We start from the raw sequence: 22,213 nt of genomic DNA, 5'->3' as shown, positions 1-22,213 counted from the left end.
TACAGTGGGCTGTAAAACACAGAGTTATTGTCATAACATTGTTGCTCCCTGTGTGTGTGTGTGTGTTTGGAAATTGATTCATGGGAGTGTGTAGTATGTGTGTTGCTTCCTGTCTTCATCTCAACACTTTACTTTTGAGCTGTTGAGGAGACAACACATAGACACGCTTCTAAAATACAAGCACACACTTGAGACAAATGTATGAACTTTCTTTACAAATACAAGTCAGGTTTCTGCAGTGTAACTCAGTCCAACCATGATCCATCTGTGTCCAGGGTGTCCAGCTCCTGGCTGTTGTCCATCTGTATCGGTGTCTCTTAGGTACTGGTCGGGGATTTGGAATGAGTGGGCCTCTTCCATCAGCCTCTGCTTTGTGGCTGTGTTGATGAAAAAGCTTGATTTTGTGTGACTAAAAATAAATAGCACGCAAAGCACTGTATAAATTGAGCTCTGGAAGTGAGAGGCCTTTACTTGAGAAAGTTTTTCTTCTAAATGTAAACCCTGGTTTCAAATATCTATTGTTACGTTCAGATTTCTGTAGAAAGTCTCACTTTGATCCACTCTCATTACTGGGGGATATCCCGGTGACACTAACATTCCGCTTCCTGCCACCGTTTTACGTCCAAAAAGTCCTTTATCCTTTTAAATCATAGTAAACCTGCCATTTTTTATTGCAGCTTTTATTGTGAACACGTTGCAGCCGTACTAAATGCAACAACATGCTGTGAGTAAAGCAGAGGGCAGACCAAAATGCCGGGTACCAAAAGTTGAAGGCCGAGTAAACCAACCTAAACAAAAGAACTAAGGTAAACGCAGAAAGCACGGGAAACATGCCAGTCTGTTTTTCGCAGGTATAAGAGCGGCTAGTCACGGGACGTTTCAAACGGACCATCTATCAACTATCAGCTCCTTCCTCAGTGGGGACATTTTGTACCTGCTTAGACGACCTTTGATTTAAAGCCTGGCAGACAGCCGGATTTAAAAAAAATCATATAGAACACTGCGAGCTTGACATTGTAAACTCGTACTATTAATTCTTGTGAAACTGCATATTTTGAAGTCGCCAGACGGCACAACTTGTTATTGCAGCAGAATCACATCAGACCAAAAATATCCTTCCAAAAGTAAATGGACAGTAAGTTACACATCTCAAGGGCCATATTACTAGAGAAAGGGAATGGAGACAGTTGGGGAAATGCTGAAGGTGAAGCAAAAGAGGACAAAAAAAAAATGTTGGCTGAACATTGCGCACATTCTTGGTTATCTTCTGATGCTTCTTGTTTGTCATGGGTCTTTTTTGGTTGGGAGAGTGCTAAATCATCAGTTGCTGTGTGTCGCACTGAATGACCTCAGACTTAAATTCAAGCTTCGGGACCCAATGGATGAATTTCTTTTTGCGAGAAAAGATTTTGTCTAATGTAACCGATAATTGCACAGTGTATCTTAAAGCAATTTTCCATAATCTACTCAGCGTTTTCTGTAAGGAAATGTGGTTATGTGATTCCACTAAATAAGACCTACCTGTAGGAGGCGGTTCATAATAAATTTGGTTTAATCAGGTATCATAATCTGTCCTGTTTATTGGAGTCGGCTAACTCAAAAAGAGATCAAGATAAGAATACAGTTAAGGCCAAAAATATTCATATGCCTGGAAGATTTAGATTTACATGTTTTATTCAACTAAGATTTTTGCTTTGGATAGAAAATGAGTCTGACATTTCTCAACAGATACAACAAATCAATGTAAAATATCTTAAAAATAAGATATTTATTTAAAAATGTATATTTTTATGGTTTTCAATAAACATTTTAAAAATCTATTATATAACTATTACAGCAGCAGAATAGTTCTTGTAAGTGCAGACAATCTTTTTGTTTGTTTCCACTGATATTTTGATTATTTATCTTGTGACAAGTTCCGAGTCTTTAAGGTTCTACGGTCTCCTTGCAATCACCCTAATCTTAAGCTTCCTTCACAGATTCTGTGTCAGATTTAGTAAATGACTTTGGCTGGGTCACTTCAGGACATTTATAACACTTCCAGTCAAAAGAAACATGTTGAACACATATGATGTCACTTTAAATTTAAATTTGGCAGGCATACGAAAAAGTTTGGGCTTTATTGTGTGCTCTGATTTTCTGGAAATATGAACCAAAATATATGGTTACAGGATAGTTTTACCATATTAAAATTCTTGTCAAATTAATACCAGGTGTTTTGTTTTTAGTCACATATGTCTTCCCACAGTCAGCACAGCTAAAGTCACAACTATCTTTTAGAAAAGCGTGCAGCATTCGTTTTCAATGTGAAACAAGTGGTTTTAATGACTCGCTATCTTGAATGCAGAGCCTTAATGTGGTTTTCTTCTGGTTCTGTTCCTTCCCTTTTGCAACTCTGCTTACTGTCAGTCACCTGACGCACAACGCCCACAGGAAGAATATAGTTTCACCAGGAAACAGTGCCTCAGGGTGCATTTTATGCACATCAGCTCAAATTCTTTGATTTTTCTTGTATCGTTAAAGGTTGGTGAAGATGTCAACGAGTTAAATGTTATTTATTTAATATGCTCAGTAGTATTATTATAACTCACTAGAAGAAGAAGTATTCAAAATTCTTTGCTGCTATTTAAAAAGCACTAAAGCATTTTTGTATCATGTTGTATTCTTTGATGCCGCCTCCGGTCTGTTCTGTTTCTAACAAACAATGGACACGTGGAGATCGACCAACTGCTCCTAATTTTCGCACAAGGAAAATTAAGTCACAGCCTTCAAAGATGTCCTTGTGTCACATCTAATGTTGGATAAGATCAGTAGCAGTCATCCCCATCAACTTTGTTTACTCCACTTCAACCTTTGAGTTCCTTGCCGTTTTAGTTTATTTTCTGCACAAGATCTGAGAGTAGATGCAGCTTCAGATCAAATGGGATGATGATTGGAAAAGGAAACCATCCACTGTGACTCTACCCCTTTTCTGTATTATTTTATTGCCCCCGTCTGTCTTCCTTCTGTCCTCTGTTTTCTTTCTTCTTCTCGGTAATGACTAGATGCTAACTATCACTTTGAAGATCTGGGTGTTTGCCAGCTGTAGGTGTCTTTAGTGAGCCTACAAGATGGGGTGTCTCATTATGAGAGTGCATGTAGCAGTGTGAGGAGAAAAGCATGTGTGTGAATGGGGGGAAAGGGATTTATGGTATCAAGATGTTGGTACCACCAGTAGTAATTTGCGCTCTCCTTTTCCAAGGGTTTCTCTCCCCATTTACTCCCTGCTCCTGCTTTCTTCATATCTCTGTTCTCTTCCGCTTGATTTTTGCAGGAGTGGCACATGAGCACAGTTACAGAAATAAACTGAGATTCCTTGTCCTTGAGTGACCCAGTTTTCTAACACTCTCTCCATGAATTTCAGTAAAAAACTTTTACAAATATGTTCTTTTTAAAAATTGCTTCTGTTACAAGAAATTTCATTTGTGCTTTGCAGCGTTTTAAACACAATTCATGTTGTTCCTTTTCTTCATGAGCAGCAAGGCATCTCATAGAAAACGTACGGTCCTTGACTTGTTTTTCAGCCATTCCTCTCCCTGTTTTCATTCATTCTGACCAAATAGAGGCAATTTTGCTTTGTGCCAGTGTGAACTTTGAAAAAAAGAATGAAATTATTTTTTGAACATAAAAAGTAAGTAATTCAACATTTTGCCCATGAATGGATAGCACGAAAAGAAATTGATATATTCTACAAATAAGCAGGCTTTCTTACCAGAATTTCTTAAAAACTGTCAGTGGCAACATACTAATATTAATTTGCAGATTTTCATCGTAACAATAGTATTAATTATACATTTTATTTAGAAGTAGCTTTCACAGCAATCAAAGACACTGTACAGATCAAGCAACATAAGAAACACAAATTAAAATACCACACTTTGACTGCATAGCCCAAAGTTAAAGTCTTTATTCATGTAGCACTAATAAAACAATGTTGTTATAATAAAAAAAGTTTATAATATAGACTAAAAAAACTGTAATCCTGTCTGAATCCCTTGCTGCTATTCCTGCTGTGTGTCAGGTTTTATTTTATCTGTAGTTACACCCATTGTTCAGGAGGGGGAGTACAAAATTATTTGCTTCATTATCAATGCAAAATTGTTCTGTGTGCTTAAACTTTTCATATTGTAAGTAGAGCTATCAACATTAATGCATGTGATTAAAATTTTAAATACATTACTACTACATAATGCAGATTAATCTCTCCTGCCTATTAACTATTTCACAGCAGTGTGTTATGGACTCGAGGAGGAGAGGGTACATCACCTGCTTTCTGTTACAAAAAGAAAAAATCTGATAATTTTATATTTTAATTGGGTGGAGTGAGGCAGGAGGGGCTTGCACAACTGTGTGCATTTTTATATTTCAAGATCATAGGCATAGTGATTAATCGCAGCACCAGAGTGTGATTAATTTGTTTTTTTTTCAATTGATTGCACTAATTATTATACCATCAAGTTACATAAAATTGTGCTTACTGAAAAACCTTTGTACATATGTGAAATCTATCAAAACAAAAGCAAATTGCAACTGTTTTTACTCTCAAACTTTGTGTTTGATGTATCAATACACCTGGATTCAGCTACATACCATATTGGATAGAATTACCAGCTTTTCAACTCTATGGAGTTAGTTGGTCCACTGTGAAGAAGCTTTAACAATAAAAAACGTAACAACATAACTCTATACACTTCTACTACAATTATTCGCCATATATATTGTTGGGTAGAATCCTGCTGGGTTTGATCATTTTAGTTTGCAGACATGCATGTAAAAACTTTAAACCCAACGTATATATTTGTGTCTTTGCATATTTAATTATGCATTTCCTGATTAGTATTTCTTTATGCACTCTATGCCCTTTGTCTTCCTATGCAGACTTTTTTCATATACCACATTAAGCTTTATTAACCCATAAAATCACCAGTTAAAGGCATTTAAAGTTATAAGAGATGAGAAGAAAGACTCATTGGAGCTGCAAAGCACATCACAAAGCTCTGTGAGGCAGAGTGTAGTGTTGTATAGTATTGAACGGTGAAACAGAGTTAAGTCATGCTCTTTTAAAAATTCTAGTTGATCCCTTGATGTAGCTTTAACAGGCCACCTGTGAAGGTGTCAGGGCCGGGTTTGATTCAAAGCTGAATTTAAAACTTGCTGATAAATCTCATTATTTGGAAGATGTCTCAGCCCTTGGTTTAAAGTCCAATTAGGCCTCAAAAAAGTGACGTCTGTTTTATTTTTTTTGCCAGCTAGCTTTTCTCCTTGCGTTGACGCTGTTCTCTCAGCAGATGGAAGGCCACACGAATCACAGTATGAAAATCGCTCAACAAATAGGGTGTCAGGTGATATTCCCTAAGCAGCCATTTCTCTCTCTTGTCTCTCTGATAACACGAGGGTTATCATACGTGATGCTGTCTGGAGCAAATGGAACAGAGATGAGACATTGATTACACACACGCACGCACACATGCTTGCTTGGAGGATAGCTGATCTGTTCCGTTCTTCTTGACAGCTGGAGCATGGCCATCAACGCCCCTTAAAGAGGGTGTGTGTGTGTGAGCACATCTATTTATTTTCAGTGGTGTTTGTGAGTGGCCCCTGTGCAGCAAAATAACTTGGAAAAGCAGTAAAAGGAATGAAGGCAGACAAAGCTGGAGAAAAGGGTTGAAGTAATTCAGATATTGATGTTTTAGTCTCTAACTCCACCCTATGGGCCTGTCTAGGTGAAAATGTCAAATGGGCCACAGGCTAGTGGCACCACTTAGCAGTGACAATGCCTCAGTGGTAACATAGAACAAACACACACAAGGCGCCACAAAATTTCTTAAATTATAGTTTGCATGAAGCTCAAGCTAACACAATGGATATACACTACAAACCAGTTGCACTTTGCATCTGCAGTTCACAGTGAAATCACCTGGGCTGAGTTATTTTAGCCTTAGCTGTGAAAAAGATTACTGTGAAATTTGCTGCAGGCATTCACTGTGCCCAGAAGACCCATTTTTCAAACCTTTGGGACCCCCAATGTTGAACAGTCAGTAAACATTTTCACTCAACCTGAAAAATGTTCTCAGTGTAAAGGTTTTTACAGAAACCTTGGCTTTAAATAGAAACACAAAAATTCTTATGATTAACCTATTATTAAAACTAAAGCATAGATTCATATTTTTAGTTTTAGTGTTGATAAATGTTGCAATAGTCAGGAGCTTGACATATTTATGCCATGTTTTAGCCTAAAAGAATTAAGTCTGTCTTAAAAGATTTCTGACTTTTGGAAGTGTTTTCGTTTCCAAAAATTGTGATTGTCAGTGTAGAAAGGAAGAATGCTAAATCAGTACAGAACCACTGCCCTAAAATAGAACCCATCTGGTTCTGGAGCAAAATGAACCCCTAAGTTGGACTCAGATCTGGAGTAAAATTTCGACTGATTATTTTTTCAACCTCATTGCAATGTACATAACCTTTCTAGGCTTTGCTACAGTAGAAAAGCTACACAATCCTTGAAAAAAGTGCAGTTTAGAGAAAGGGATTTGCATGACTGTGTCTTAAAAGAAATCAACTGAGTGGGTAGAATAGCTTTTCATGGATTCCTCCATGTTTTTTGTGTAAAAGATGTTTGTCTCTTACGTACAAGAACAGTACCAAAGTTTAAAAGCCTTCCATAAAATGCTGTTAACAATATTATATAAACATACACTATCTTGGATATCATTTTTTGTAATCTGGTTAAAAAAATACACATAAGGACCCTTTTGCGAGCCAATAGGTGGCAGTAAAATCCACATGACTAACGTTAAATAGAATGTGATTTGAAACAAATACAAACACAACACATATAGCTTGTTGTTTCTTCCAAATTGTTTTCCATTTTCTCCCAGTAAGCAACAAATTCAGCAGTCCAAAGTTAAAAAACAAACAAACAAATGGCACCAACTCGAGTTTGCTAGCTTTTTAGATTGCGTTGTCCATTTTTTTTTGTCATACATTGGATTTCCTCGGTTGGTTGCACTTCCGGTCTGTTAGAACCGAACAGTACACCTGTTCTGTGTGCTAAATAAAAGCTATAACCAGCTTTTATTTAGTAAAATTATGCAGAACTACTACTTTTATGGCGCATAGCTACTTTTTCTGTGTGTGTTTATGTTTATAGACTCACAGATGGTGAACATTTTATAAGCCTTTGTTTTCCTCACAGCAACAAGTGCGGCTGTGCCAGCTCCTTGTCTCTCCCCTATAAATACTAATGCAGTCTTGTCCGGAGCATTGCAAGCTCACTTTGCTGTCTCAAATGTAATGCATCATATAAAGGTTTCAACAAACACACTTTTTCATTATTGATATGCTGAGGGACAATGTCAGAGTACAGTTAGCAGCACCATGAAATATACCGGAGGGTTGCTGAGAGTTGCCTCATGTTCATGGTTGCTCAAGGAAAAGCTCCAGTGCTGTCAGTTCCACACTAATGATGCTTAAAGGTCACAGTATTTTAGTAATTTCAGACACACTTTATTATTGGCACTTGTCCTCCTAGCAACTATTTCATTCAGCGAGTGTCAAAATATGGATTAAAAACTCGATTGCTAGATTAACACTAGGATGATACAGTTTTCGAGTCCTTCCCATATCGGCTCAGCAGGGCCAAAAGGCCGGAGTCCACCCTGACGACTCTGATGGCTCAAATTAGCATCCCTTCTTCAATTGTAAATGTGGTCGTTGACCGTCGGGCCAGAAGGTGGGAATGTGAATAGTCCATGTTGGGGGTGGGTATCTATGATACCTGCAGGAGATCAGGTCTCCTGTAGGTAGTGCTCTTCAGTTTAGTTTTGAAGCATACATGAAGTGTTTTTGGAGAGATGTGACCTTTTGCAGCTGATCCATGATGTTGTGCTGCATTATCCAGGTCATTTTGCCAAATGTACATAGAGTTTGCAAAACATAGAATCTGTTTCAAAAAATATGCAAAGGTTTTTCTAAAAGAAATTAGTAATGTTTCTCTTTGAAATAAAGCTAAGAGGGTATAACATGACAGTTTAGAAATAAACTAACCAACTCTTAACTGGACTGCACTCAAAAACTGGTCTCCACTTTATACCTTGCACATGTACAGAGCTAAATAACTTCTATTTTACTGTCAGTCCTGCACTTTATATGTTATATTTAGATTTATATTCATATTTTATACTGTTGAAAATGACAACAAAGTCAGTCGAAGTCGAAGTCGAAGTCTAAGGAACAATTGTGCAACTGTGAGATGCGTTGAGGCCATTACCAGGGTACTGATAAGGTAATGGCCCTATTTACGGAACAAAAGCACCTGCTAGAGAAAATCCTTCAGGCCAGTTGGACTATCGAAGCCGATATAGGTATACGTCAAAGTGGACTAACTCTAGCCATTCTAATCCAGCTGTCAGAGAACAGACAGATGTTGACGATGTCTGAACAGACAGGGTGAAAAATTATTTCATTTTAGCTTCAAGCAGCCATGGTTCCTGCAATCTAACAGCTATAACGCTGAGAGTAAATATCATCATCTGTTTTGTGAAAACCTGTTTTGGATTGAAAGTCCAGCGGAGGGCATTGAAACACCGTGCGTTGTAAGAGAGAAACGTAAAACCCCAATTTAAAAACCACTTTATGGACTTTCCAATCCTCATATCACTTTAACTTGTGTGGTATCATTATCTTGTTTTGTAACTTGAAAAACTTTTTGAGGGAGGAAAAAAACATTTATTTGAGGACCCAAGTAAGTGTGATCCTAATTTTCTTTTATTATCTTGTGTCTTAGCAAATGATGAGTGTTTTCCCTCGTTAAACATCACAGGAGAATGTCTTGTGGATTCGTATACTCCCAGGGGCACCTACTGATCTAACCTAGAGCACGTCAGCTGTGATAAATACGCAGATGGAGAGGGACTGCGCCCTCTGTTAAGAAGGCAATTACACAGATATTTCTGAACATGTATTGGCCTGTTTTTTTTCTACAAATACTAAACATATTTGTTGCATTACCACTTGTACACACATTTCCTGCTGGGTCAGATGATTCTTGCTGTGTCCAACATTTTGTTCTGCATTCAGTTCAGTTGTTCACCTGGACTCAAGCTGCAAGACCTGTTACTGAATTCAGCACCAGCTCTGACCAAACTGGCAGTGAATCCCACTCTGTGTTTCGCTGTGCTTCTCTCCGCTCAGTGTTCACCTTGAACCTTGTGCCCATTAAGTGTTGCTCATTTCTCACTGCTATGACCTCTGACCCCTGCACTCAGACACACACACACGGTTATCTACAGCAGAAAAATATGCAATTTGCCACTGAACTGAGCCAGACAGACACAGAAATTGTTCTAGATGAATGAAGACATAATCTTTTCAGCCTTGTTGTCTTTGACTACTTTAAAAAAAAAAAATTTATTACAGACTACCCTAAACTTGCTATATACATTTTTACCTAGAAACTTCTGGCTGCTACACAGACAAACTGCCAATCTGTTTAACAGTTTATACACTTTTTATTCTATCAATTCATCATCTATACCTGCTTATGATTGCAAGGCCACAGGGGTCCACTCATCTAGAGTGAAAAACTTAAATAGGGCTAAGCAAATTAGAAAACAACATGGATGCCTCCCTTTAGTTTTCTTTTATGTCTGTCTTGCTGTACTGTTGTTTGTAAACCTTTAATTTTTTTTCTCTGGCTGCACATATAGGAAGGTTAAGGTGAGCATCTATTTTCTTACTGGGATTTTCTAACTTATGTAGATAAACACATATTTTCCTTTAGTTTTTTTGTCTTTTCTCCTGAAAGACAGATGAGAGAAATGGGCCAGAACTTTACTTAAAATACCCATAAAAGTGGAGAGAGGTGTAAATACAAATCAGTTTCATATGAATTCTGATGTGAGTGACTGTATCTAGTGACAGTATGTTTAATTTCAGTTGGTTATATGCAGCTTTGCTGTCCATGGATTATCTGAATGTGTCATGTGCATCTCTGTGAATTGTGTGGGAATCAACCCACTGCCTCATTCTCAGATAAACAACAAAATAGAGTCTAATACACCTAATAATGCACTTAATGCCTCTGGATAAACAGCAGGTATTAAGGATGCACATTATGATAACTTCTCTTTCACTCTGTATCCTTTTTCCTCTTCTCCACTCCTTGTCAGAGGGGTGATTTAAGGTTTCACTGTCCTGGTTTCCACACTGAATTATGTGCTCTTGTATGTGTGTGGTAGTGTTTATTATGTGTGTGTCTATGTGTATGCTGCAGCTAAGTTGGTTAATTTGAACCTACAGGGCCTTCCCATGGCAACGCACATGATTCTTCGCTTCCTCTCTTAGTCACTAACACACAAACGCTTGTGCTCGTGCTGACAATCAGGCATCCATTTCAAAGGCAAACGCTTAAAGATACAAACACTGACATGGTGCTTTTACTGGTCAGCATGAAGTAGGTTACTGCTCTTCAGAATCCAATAGGAAGGAAATGTATTTTTTGAGATGGGAGAAGAAATCAAATGCATTTTGTCCAGTAAAACTGGTAAACACAGGTTGATAACTACTAAAATAATAAAAAAAGAGTAGAATTAGAATGAAAAAAGTTCCCCCTACTCCAAGTATGACTTCTGTTTGGTTACAATGAGAAAAAATGCACAGTATAACCCATCCTATCTTATCAGAAAGGTAGCTTTAAAGCACATAAAATTATTCTTTTGATAAACAGAAGCACACATAAGTTGATATCAGTTGGTTAAATCCAAATGCACAGAAGAGATGCCTACAAGCACACCAGTGCAGAACATACACCACAGCTGTGGCGATCAGCTCTCTGGACTCGTAGCATGCATGCATGGATGCAGTTTATCAAAATGAGATCTATGTGGAACCAATTCCTTTTATTCTCTGTTGATTCTTCACCTCTCTCCTGGCCCTTTCCCATTGTTCACCCAGTTATCAGGCTTAAGCCCACACCGCCTCACCGTGACGTCGATGCATCTGCAATCGTTTATCAAAATTAGTTGACTGAAAATAGGATTTTCCTTCTTTGTATGCGTGTGTGCGCTTGTGTATGTGTGGCCCAGTCTGTTTAAGGCTCTTGGCTGAGGTCACAGAAACAGAGAGGACCTCACTGTGCCACAAAAGGTAGATTCTACTGTATTAACCAAGCACAGGAAGGATGGAAAGGAAAGGCAGCAATTGGGGGGGAGGGAGGCTCCGGAAAGGAGAAATCACAAAGAGAAGAAGGAAGCAGGCCACACACTGTGGCCCACATTACTGTGTGAGTGAGAGAAAGTGAGGGGCACTGACCTTACTCTCCTTTTGTGTAAACTTTAGATGTGTGTGTGTGTGTGTGGTGGTATCATCCTTTTCTGGTGTTTTAAAAATATGTACTTTAGACATTTACACATGTTCATAGAACAACCCTCTGTGTGAAAGTCCTGTGCTGCATCACACTAGTTTCACTTGACATTTGTATTTGTTAACTCAATATCATCATTTGCTCATTATTCCTGTTGTTTATTATTCAAATTTGGGATCAACTGATTCTAGTTTTTTTCTGTCTCTCTTACTCAGCTTTGGTCTTTTTCCACCTGGATTTTTTTGGGTGTGAAAATAATCCATTTGCCATGGGACATTTTGTACCAGGCTTCAGTTCAGATTGCACCTGTTTCTTACACACACTGATCACTGACAATGTAAAGCCATTTTCTGTAATACAGAGATAGCATTCCTTAAAAGGGCACCATTATGTTTTCCAGGCACACAGTGCCATTTTATAGTCTGATCTAGTAACTATATTATGGTCTGTTGTTATAAAAATGCTATATGTCAAATATGATTTAAAATAAATTTTACTTCCTTATTTAACACTTATTTAAATTGGGCCTCTGTCTTTTTAATAAATTTCTGCTCTTTCTGAATCTCCGCCTTCAGAAATGCATCACAACATTTCTTCTCTATTAACCTTTTAGCAACGTTTTTAAGCAGCGTTGCACTGAGCAGTAGCTCATATAAGGAGCTCAGTATATGTGTTTCACAGGTGTTTACTGGTGGAAAACACCAGTAAACATCTGGTGTTTACTGGTGAGTCTGATGGAGCTGAAAGGGGACGCTGCAAGGAAGGTGGAAGCTCGGTAGCTTGGACACTGCTGCTCAGAGGAGGAGCTGCGCCTTGAAGGTGGCGCTAGGTCCCACCAGGCATTTTGGACAACTGAATGGTTGCCATGGGAGATTGAAGGATTTCTCAAAAGTATAGGAAAGAATAGAGGCAACACTAGTTTATCAATGTAGACACAAAATACAAATATATTTAAAAAATAGCACCGGACCACTAGGGGGAACTCTTAGACTTTGTACAGAGCATTAACTTTTCAATCTGAGATGGTTTGACAATCGTTAATTATGAGAATTAAAAAAAAAATATATGAGAGTTAAATTCACGGAAAAGAAACCTACTCATACTCCATCCTGGCACAGCAATTTTACACACTTAGTCATTTACATGTGCAACATAAAACACAAAGACTCAACATAAATGCCATGTGCCTCATTAACGTGAAAGGGATTGACGTTTGACAAAATGCACTTCATTTCTTCCTGTTTGGATCTAGATGTGTTTTTAAATAAGGCAGTGAAAAAAGAAACAGTGTGGCCACAGTTTTAGATTTATTATTACTGTGGCCGAGGGGGTGGAATAGTCATCATGCAAATCCTAATGTTGTGGATTAATTTCTAGCCTATCAATCTAGGTATGAAGTATGAATGTGTGTGTATTTAGGCGTGAGGCTTGGTGAATGTGTCTTTAGTGTAAAGCATTTGAGTGGCTGGAATTCAGTCCATTTACCAAATCTATTACCTGTATTCCAAAAGCCATTCTTTTTATTACTATACTGGTTTTGCTTTAATTAGAAAACGAAATAATTTGCTAAACTACGCAGCAAATGCAGAGTTTAAGCACCCATCTGGAAAGAAAATCTTACAATTCTCATTTTCAAAAGACAACGATGAGTGTTCATCACTTCTGTTTGGCACCATAATGTTGAGGACCAGAGCAGGTATTATTAGTAGCTAATTATCAAGGCTGTAACTCTTTCTCTTGTTACTTTTCCACATTTCTTGCAGCTGGTAATGATCACTGAGGATGACCTTAAAAAACTCTATGGTAACTACGCAATCTAGATTGTTTTTTTTTTTTTTTTTTAAAGTTTATTCATGACAAGGGTGGTCCTTTCCTCCTATTATTTTAAATGGATCATAAATATAACTCAGCCTGTTTATTGTGTTGTGATTAATTTTATGGCCTAAGTTCTTTGACCACATGCTTTAAAAACTGGACCTAATGTGGAATAATCAGGAATCTGGGGTCCTTGTTAGCTAACTTGTTCAATATGACTGTATTGGCTTGAAATCGTGACCTGTCATTGGAAAAGCAAATTAAAAGGAGGTAGTAGTTGAATTTAGATTTAAATGCAGTGGTTGCTCTGCTCAGAGTAATAAATCTGTTTGTTTTGCATTATTTTTTCTTCCCAAAATATGATATTCCCTCTTTAAGTAATGTTTGATGCTTCTCATTATCACTGCAGCACTGTTTGAAGTGAGCAGCAGGAAAGTCACATTTCAGAGTCATATTTACACAATCTGAGCAATAAGTTGCATCTGATTGCTCCATTCGACATCTGGATTACACCTGATTGCTGCTTCAGTGAAAGACACATCGGTGAATAAAATATCACAGCCTTTACAGCAGAATTAAAATGATCAACACCTCAAAGAGCATACCGTTGAAGAGAAACTTGAACAGTTTATCTACTTTTTTATTATTATTATTTTTCTTGTTGTTTTCTTGTTAAATAAAATGACAAGCGAATTAATTTGGAGTCATTTCTTTTTGAATTCATTCAACTTTAACCCAATTACAGTATTAGGAGAAGACATTTAAATGAGCATATCAGAATTTCCGGGGTGGATTCCTGCAGCTGTGTGCATGACATGCAAGCAGACGTAGATTGACACACGGGACAGAAAGTGGACAGACTGAGTCCTTGTTACATTAACTGCAGTCGGTTTTCGGTGTGTGTGTGTGTGTGTGTGCGTGTGTGTGTGTGTGTGTGTGTGCGTGTGTGCGTGTGTGTGTGTGTGTGTGTGTGTAGGTTACAGACAGGATTAATTTGGTGAATCTTTATCTGAAATGATCCCTGTATCATCCTGCGCAGCTCTATTTCTTGTTCTCATTTCCACCTGAATGTAAGATGGGATGAGTGCGCGTGTGTGATCCATTGTATAGGATATTGGTCCTGGCAGTATGGAATTCAGTTAATTCCTCAAGCTACTCTTCTAGGTTGATTAAATAATCGCTGACTTAATGCGAGTGTCAGTGTAAGTGTGTCTGTGTGTGTTTCTGTATGTTAAAAGCAGGGATGACTTGCTCTGTAAGCGAATTAAATGTAATTTCATTTTGGAAATTTTGTCCAGAAATTTATTTAGACTCCAGTACCATTTTCTGTCCTTCTGTCTCTCGATGTTATGCCACATAACTTTAAGGATTAATTCTTTTTTTTCATGTGTACTCCTACCTTGACATACTTTTAAAAGTGTTCATAAAGTTATAAGGATATAAACCCTTAAGAGGCAAAATAGCTCATGTATAGCTGTTCTTTAATGAATTATTTCAAGTGAAGCTGCACTGGCACTGCCTTAAAGATGTTGCCACACATTCCTTGCAGATGGTGAAATGCATTAGAACGGCTCAACTCTACTACAGGACCTACACCCTCGGATGCTTATCTGTTTCAGCCAGCTCCAGCGTGACAATCCAAAAAAAGCGAGCGGTATAAACACTTGGTTCAGCATCTGTAAATTTTTGGCTTCAGGAGAAACTTAAAGTGGACTCAGAGCCGCAGCTGAAGTGTTTAGTCACTGCGCGCGGTCGCACCATATGTTTGGTGCTGAATAAACATTCCAAATTAAGTTATTTATGACAGTATTTCCATAATTTATTGCAGTATTTTAAGAGGACAGCCATCATACATCAAACGGCCCCAAAATGTAGTGAGAATTTAAAAAATAATTTGGGCAGATGCTCATTAAAGTTGAGCAAGTCCAGCAGAACCAAAAAACTCTAGAAAAGTTAAATCAGAGTTTGGAAATGAAATGATGAAATCTAACCCTTTTTCAGTGAGCATATTTTCTCTAACACCAGTAAGGTCATGTAGCCTATTAAATCAAACGTCATAAGGGACACAAAGGCTTTCTGCTAAGAGCTGCTTGTACATTAGACCAGAAACTGACCAAGCTGATTGGGAGTTATTAAACCGCTAAATGTTTTATATGCACTCCTCGTACTCTTAATTGTGGCTGATTTCAGTTGCTTTCTAACTGTGATAATACCTACAAAAGCTGCCAACTTGTAAGATTTGATTTGTAATGTCAATTTGTGATTTAAAGTGTTTACTCTCTTCCTCACATGATTTTAAAGGTACCAGTAGAAATCTGGAAAATTGGGAATTTGATATAGCCATTGATATTTTCCATCCATCCATCCACTCGTCCATCCATCCCCTAGAATGCTGATCTATCTATTTAGTAGTTCACCATTCATCCATCCTTCCCTCAATATATATAACCATCCATCCAACCAACTATTTGTCCATCCATGTGTTTTCCTGCTCATTCTTCCATTATCACGCCATCCTCCCATCCATCTATTTCTCCATTATTCATCCATCTATCTAGCTCCTGTTTACCCTGATGAAATCAGATAACTCTCCAAACCAAAAGTTAATGTACCAGCAGTGGACCGAATATTTTGAACAATAACAGTAACTGTACCAATCATACTTTTTGTTTTTGGAGTGCAGAAAGTCAATTTTTTTCTGTGTTGTTGCCTCAGGAGAAATAACTGTTAGGACTTTTTGCAACATGAATGTCTATTCCTACCATGTGTATCCCCATTCATTTGTCCATCCATCCAACATTAGATTTTTTTTTTATGATAAAAAAATGTCCAACCCTTCCATTAGTTCCACTGAAACAACCATCCTGGTGTTGAGCACAAACTTGTCCTAATTTGTCACATCATAAAGCTGATAATGCTGTTCTATCTTTGGGAGCATACTTTAACACCCAAAAACTATATTTTCACCAGATAATAACAGGATCATGTTTAAAGAGATGTTTGGAACTCCACAATTTAGTGCTGCAAAAATCACTGTTCCTTTCTCCAGTTGTCTGCAGTAACTCTCTATTAAAACACTTTCAAGATTCAGTTGAGGACTTTGCTTTGGCTTGAATAACTCCAGTACTTTTCCTCACCATTGAACACCTCTGGGTTTTGACTGTGCATCTATCTTTCTGGATGTGTGTGCGTGCACCTTACCCTATGTTTATGTGTATGTCAGAGGGCGTTGTGTTGGTGTCACATAAACGATTATAGGGCGCAGATAAATAGACATCATTAAGCCTCTGAACTGTAATTATCGTCAGTCCTTTTTGGGGAGGCTGAGGTGTGTGGGAGAGGCCAGGTATCAGTAATAAATCAGCAAAACACACACAGATGCCCACACAGTTTGTTAGTTAGTACCAGTGCATCCTGCCCAGAAACCTCGTTGACTCATATGAAGACAAGGGTGTACGGTTCTGAGCATTTGACTTCATGTTGACATAATATTACGTGTGTTGGTGCGTTGAGGCATTTGAGCATTTTACATTTCCACAAATATCAAGCCCACCAGCTGCTGACTGAAAAGGAAGTTGGGAGACCATGAACCCAATATGTGTGCAAACTGTCCTTTCCTGTGTAATTGACACTTGAACCATACCCTCACAGTTCTACACATTGTGCTATCTTTCTGGCCTACATTCAGGGTAGTGAATGTTTCCCTAACACACTTCTTGAATCATGGCCTCAAATCCAAATCGAGCATTGCTTCATTAGCTGGTGGAAGCAAATATTTTCAGGTATACGTGTGTTGCAACGAGGGGCAGCTGTGGGGCCATATGCGAGTGATTTAGGAACTCGGAGGGAAACCGAATTCTGATGACAGACACACTGTTTGGCTTGCAATAGTCACACATACACTTGTGCACATACACACAGGAAGCATACATCAATCAATCACCTGGCTCTGTCTCTTTACATGTGGTGACCGTATGGTGTGCTCCCCATGCTCTCACAGGAACACACAAGCTCTGGCTCGGTGCGCTGCTGAGGATTTGGTCATGGAGGTGTCCTTCTGTCTAATCTCAGGTCGTCATAAAGCACATGTTCCATAGAGAGTCTGATTAGATTAGCTCAGCTGTTTATTGCATGTATTAGGTTGTTGGGCAATCAAGAAATTTCCTGTAGAAATCCAGACTGAAAGAGCCAAAAGAATCAAGGAAGGAGCTACCGCAAATACTCCAACCTTTACCATGTGGTATTTAGGAGAGCATCTTCTCACAGCCATGGGGTTTTCGACCTCATCATGTTCACCCTGTGTGGCGCACAAAAGACTTGGAAGATTTGTAACTGGATGTGCAAAACCAAATACAGTTTAAGTGATGGCTATTTGTCATTTAAATAAGAGGTTGAGACAATGTTATGTGTGTAGAAAAATCATTACATTTGTTGATGTTGTTTGCCTTTAATTAGCTGTGTCTACGTCAATCAGCTCTCTGCAATTGGGGTTACTAATCACTGCCACATTTATGTTGTGGGTAAGAAAATATTGTTTTTCTACTGAGGACTGAAACTGTTGCAATCAAATTTATTTATATATATATATATATATATATATATATATATATATATATGTATAGAAATATTTTAATGCCTCAGTAAGCCTAGAAATTTACATTTTAAAACGTAGTGTTTTATCTTTTCATTAAATTACTTTTCATTTGCGAGGTGCGACGCAGGAATAGAGCCATATATTGAGGCCTTAATCCTCGGCGCGGCCGTTACAGTTTCAAGTCCTGGTCCGTTGACCTTTGCTGCATGTTTTCCCCCTCTTTCAAAACCCATCTTCCTGTCAATTCACCATCTAATAAAGACCACCAGAGCCGAAAAAAATATAGATTTCTATTTTCTTCATGTCTGTTTGTCCATCTGCCAGTTTGTACTGTGTACAAATTTGGGTGGTCCCAATTGTTGTGTACTTTCAAAAGAGATGACGTCCTATGTTAGGTGGTGAAATTTGTTTTGCACATGACTTTGGACCGAAGCAGTTGGGTAATTCTGCATGTTTGCATGTGTGGTATCCCAAAAGAATCATAAAGTGGTTTATTGGGCTTTGACACTTGCAGTAAAGAAATTTCCAATAAATAAATAACCCAAACAGAGCAGCGTCTACTGGGCTCTTATGCTTTTAGCTGGCAGCACCAAGCAGATGTTAAGTGGAGGTGCTCAAAGTGGCTCCATCTGTAGCTCTGCTCTGAGATTACCAACAGCCTGGTTGAAGTGAGACCCTCATCAGTGTTTTTAAGTCGTAAATCTGGATGTTCTGAGATTTTTTGTATGCCATGCATAACTCCCAGCTGTGTCATGAACACCATATGACAAAAAGTTAGCACTAGTTCTGAGAGCAGGAACAGTTTTTGGGGAAAGCCGTAAACTTCTTTTTGGGTCTACTGTTGCTTAAAAATCATTCTGCATGTTGTCAATGATTAAGATGCTTGATTTTGTTTCTCTCTTTCTTGGCTATTGCCTTGAAGGTTACCTGCATCTGCTTGTATCACACCACAGCCTAGTTTACTTGTATATTCATGGAAACCAGCCTGATTCATATTTTCCATTATATTGTGTCAAAAAAAAAACGCTTGTAATCGTTTGCCATTGGAAGTTAGCTTTCAACACAATACTTTATTGTGTGTCATTTTGGAGCAACAGTTGCAGATCTCTCTGTGGCTGAGAGCAGGATTTGAAAGACTGAAGAGAGGAGAAAATAAATACAAGAGATGTATGATGATGAAATTTTATTTTAATAACTGAAAGAGAGAAGGAAATGGTTTGCGAGTCTGAGAAACTGAGTCACAGAGGAGAAAGATGAGGTATGCTGTCCTCGCAGGGTCATAAAGGTGGTGAGAGGGCCAGAGGCTTAATGGGATGGAGAAACGTTGTGATTGGCTCATTACTGTGATGGAGCACATTGCCACAACAATTGGCCTTTTCACCCCCTACCACCACCACTTCACACCGTTCTTTGCACACACTGCTTTTGTATGCACCGCTGCGCCATGAACTGCAGAGGTGTGTATATGAAGAAGCATACGCTCGTACAGCAAAAGTCAAATATTGGCCTGCTGCAGTTCTCAGCAACACTTTCTATTGCTGCAAGGTGAAACTCTAAGTCATTCATTTGCATGTCTTGCAAGCAGCACTTTGAAAAAGGAAAACCCAGAAGGATCTCAAGAGTCGCACATATTCACTTTTTTTTGACACAAACAACATATTCCATTGAATAAGCTCATTTAACTTTTCAGAGTGTGTTTATTTTGGGGAAAAGATGAATGTCAAATTGGCAAGTGAGAGCTCATCGTTTTTCAGCCACAAAGCCAAGGTGGTCGTTCTCTCTGCCTGCCTCATAACCTCATCTACCAGTTCAGTCATCTGTGGCATGCCCATTAAAAGAGAATTATTTCAAATTAGGCAAAAATTGTCGGCACTGTTTACGCTTCCATTCTCGTTATAACTTATAATGTCTTCCCATATTTGTTTGCCGTATTTGAAAGTTTCACATAAAGTTGTTAAAGCTGCACATCATTCTGTCTCTTTGCAGCGACGCAGAGGTAGTGGGGTTTTCTGTGCAAACTGCCTGACCACCAAGACATCGCTGTGGAGGAAAAACGCAAATGGAGGCTACGTCTGCAACGCATGTGGTTTATACCAAAAACTGCATTCGGTAAGTCAGCGGCAGACAGACACAAACACTTTCTGCGTGCAGATTAGTCTGTCAAGGACAGACTAATATGAGATGACAGGTTTATGGCATTTTAAGTTGAAAACTATTTAAATATTTAGATGAAGTTTGTCATCAATAACTACGAGGAAAACAGTCAAGAAATATGCCCTTAGTATTTGTAAAATTATCAGAACTCCAGAGAGTGATCTCTGGGTGTTATCAGTCATTTCACTGCCAGACTGTCAGCAATCCTTTTTAGCATTGTTCCTCATGTGTGCCTTGCTCATGAGTATCAACAACCTTTCTGTAAGAAAGTGCAAATAATCCACTGATCTGTGTTGTCTGCGGAGTTCATGATGGCAGCTGAGGCCTTCATTTGATGTGCAGAGTAATCTAGAGGCACATTAGTCAAATACTAGAACTGAAAAACACAAAAGTAAGGCAAAGTTTAAAAAAATAGATCAAAATCAAAGTAATGTTATATTTTAGAATTCATGTAAGAATTAAATTTAAATGTCAGCCTTAAAATTTCTCCAAATGATTTGTTCAATTTAGCTGCAAGCTGTATTTTAGTAAACATGGTTCATTTTTGTTTAAATTTGGAGCTCTGAAGTCAATTTCTTTGCATATTCAAAATATTGTCATAAATTTGTAATAAGAAATTTTATTTTCTTTAGTTGCTATGGTGTAAAAAATTACATAAGAACCATTATCCCTAATACTCTTTTGTAATTCCCCCTGTCTGCCGCTAATATTGCTTAAATTATCTGTCCAATAAGTAATAACTGCGCAGAATAACATTTCCAAACCGGTTTATATTATTAGAAAATCATATGGGAGTAAAGTTTTTGCAATAAGTAAAAGGAAATTTGTCTGAGCGATGAAAATGAATTTGAAGGGCTGAACTGCCATCCTCATATGAGACTCATAAAGGAAAGGTTGTTCATTGCCATTTTATGGACTGCTGTGTTTTAGTGCGCACGCAGGGTGGCTTTGTCCACTAATTATTATTCTTCCTGTGTGGCCAATTAGCATACGATGCAAATGAAATTGTGCATAATGCAGTTAAATGCTTAGTATCTGTTTGACTCTCACTGTGAAAAAGTAATACTGTAGCAGAGGAAAAAGAAAGTATTGTTAATTTGGCGAGTGCCGGGAGTTTGGGGAGCCTTTCGGCAGTCGCAGTTCCTCGGCGTAGGAAATATGATGGAATAGATGGAGTTTACCATCAAAGCCTGGGGAAAGTCGATGGAAATCCCAAATTTAATTAGACCGCATGAAGTTCAGCTGAGATAAAGAGCCAGCTTGATTTTTAGTTGACTTGAGGATATCAAGCTTATTCAGACATCCTCTCAAGGTATTCAGCCTAATTATGCACTTTACAAATAATATCAGACTTATACAGGGCCTCAAACTTTATAATGTGTTTAGGCCTGACTTTAAAACAGGCTTTCTAGAGAGTTGGAAAAGTCTAGAATTTAAGAATTTTCTGTCTTTGAAAAAATATGTGACTACAAAATAGGAGTATGGACAGTTTTTGTTTTTCAAACTTAATCCCCAATCAGATGAAATAATCTGTACTCTTTCCCTCTTTTATACTTTACTTAATCTCCTTCTTTGTGTCCTTACTTTCTTCTTTCCTGAGTTGTCTCATTGTGTTCTTCTTTTTACCTTCCTTTTATTTTGCTCTTCAAGGGTTGCCTTTTTGTCTTGTATCCTTCTCTGTATCCTCTGTCAATCTGTGTGGCCTACCTCCCTTCTTTCCATCTTTACTTTCTTTGTGTCCTTTCATCTGTTCTTACTACTGTCCTTTCTCCCTTCTGTCTTTCCTTCCTTTCTTGCTCATTCCCTTGTTTGTATCCAACTGTCCTTCCTGTCTTCTTTGTTTCATTCTTCTTCTCTAAGAAGGAAGCTTCCTTCCTTCCTTCCTTCCTTTGGAAACGTTGAGTTTCGGAACAGAATATTTACTTGTGGGATCCCCGTTAAAAATGCATCGGAAAGGCTTTGAAGCAAAATAAAGAAAATAAACATTGTTAATGAATGAATGAGTGGGTTGACCATACTACAAGCCTGTTAGTGGGATGACGAGTTACTGAAGACTGGATTGAGGAAAGAAGCTACCGCATCGTTTCCTCTTTCCTACCCCCAAAGATGTCCTTGGTTCAACCCGTTCATCTCATCTGCTGCTCCAATCACGTCCCGGCTCCCTCCACTCTTGGCAGTCCTCACGACAACCATATTTTATATCCTATAATAAAAGTTTTATACGCTCTACACACATTATTAGAGAGGAT

The 22,213-nt window shown here is 38.2% G+C and overlaps 1 protein-coding gene across 3 annotated transcripts in view; it reads left to right on the top strand.

Annotated features, from left to right (window-relative positions):
• trps1 (transcriptional repressor GATA binding 1) overlaps positions 1 to 22,213 on the top strand; it is a 132,438-nt gene that overhangs the window by 99,594 nt on the left and 10,631 nt on the right. For all 3 annotated transcript variants that reach the window (XM_023345060.1, XM_023345062.1, XM_023345061.1), the window contains one exon: positions 19,797 to 19,919. In XM_023345060.1, the coding sequence (XP_023200828.1) occupies positions 19,797 to 19,919 (123 nt within the window). The remainder of the gene's footprint in view (positions 1 to 19,796; positions 19,920 to 22,213) is intronic.

Source organism: Xiphophorus maculatus, chromosome 13, assembly GCF_002775205.1.
Source record: "Xiphophorus maculatus strain JP 163 A chromosome 13, X_maculatus-5.0-male, whole genome shotgun sequence".
NCBI classification, from domain to species: Eukaryota; Metazoa; Chordata; class Actinopteri; order Cyprinodontiformes; family Poeciliidae; genus Xiphophorus; species Xiphophorus maculatus.
This window is presented reverse-complemented; position numbering and strand designations above follow the sequence as displayed.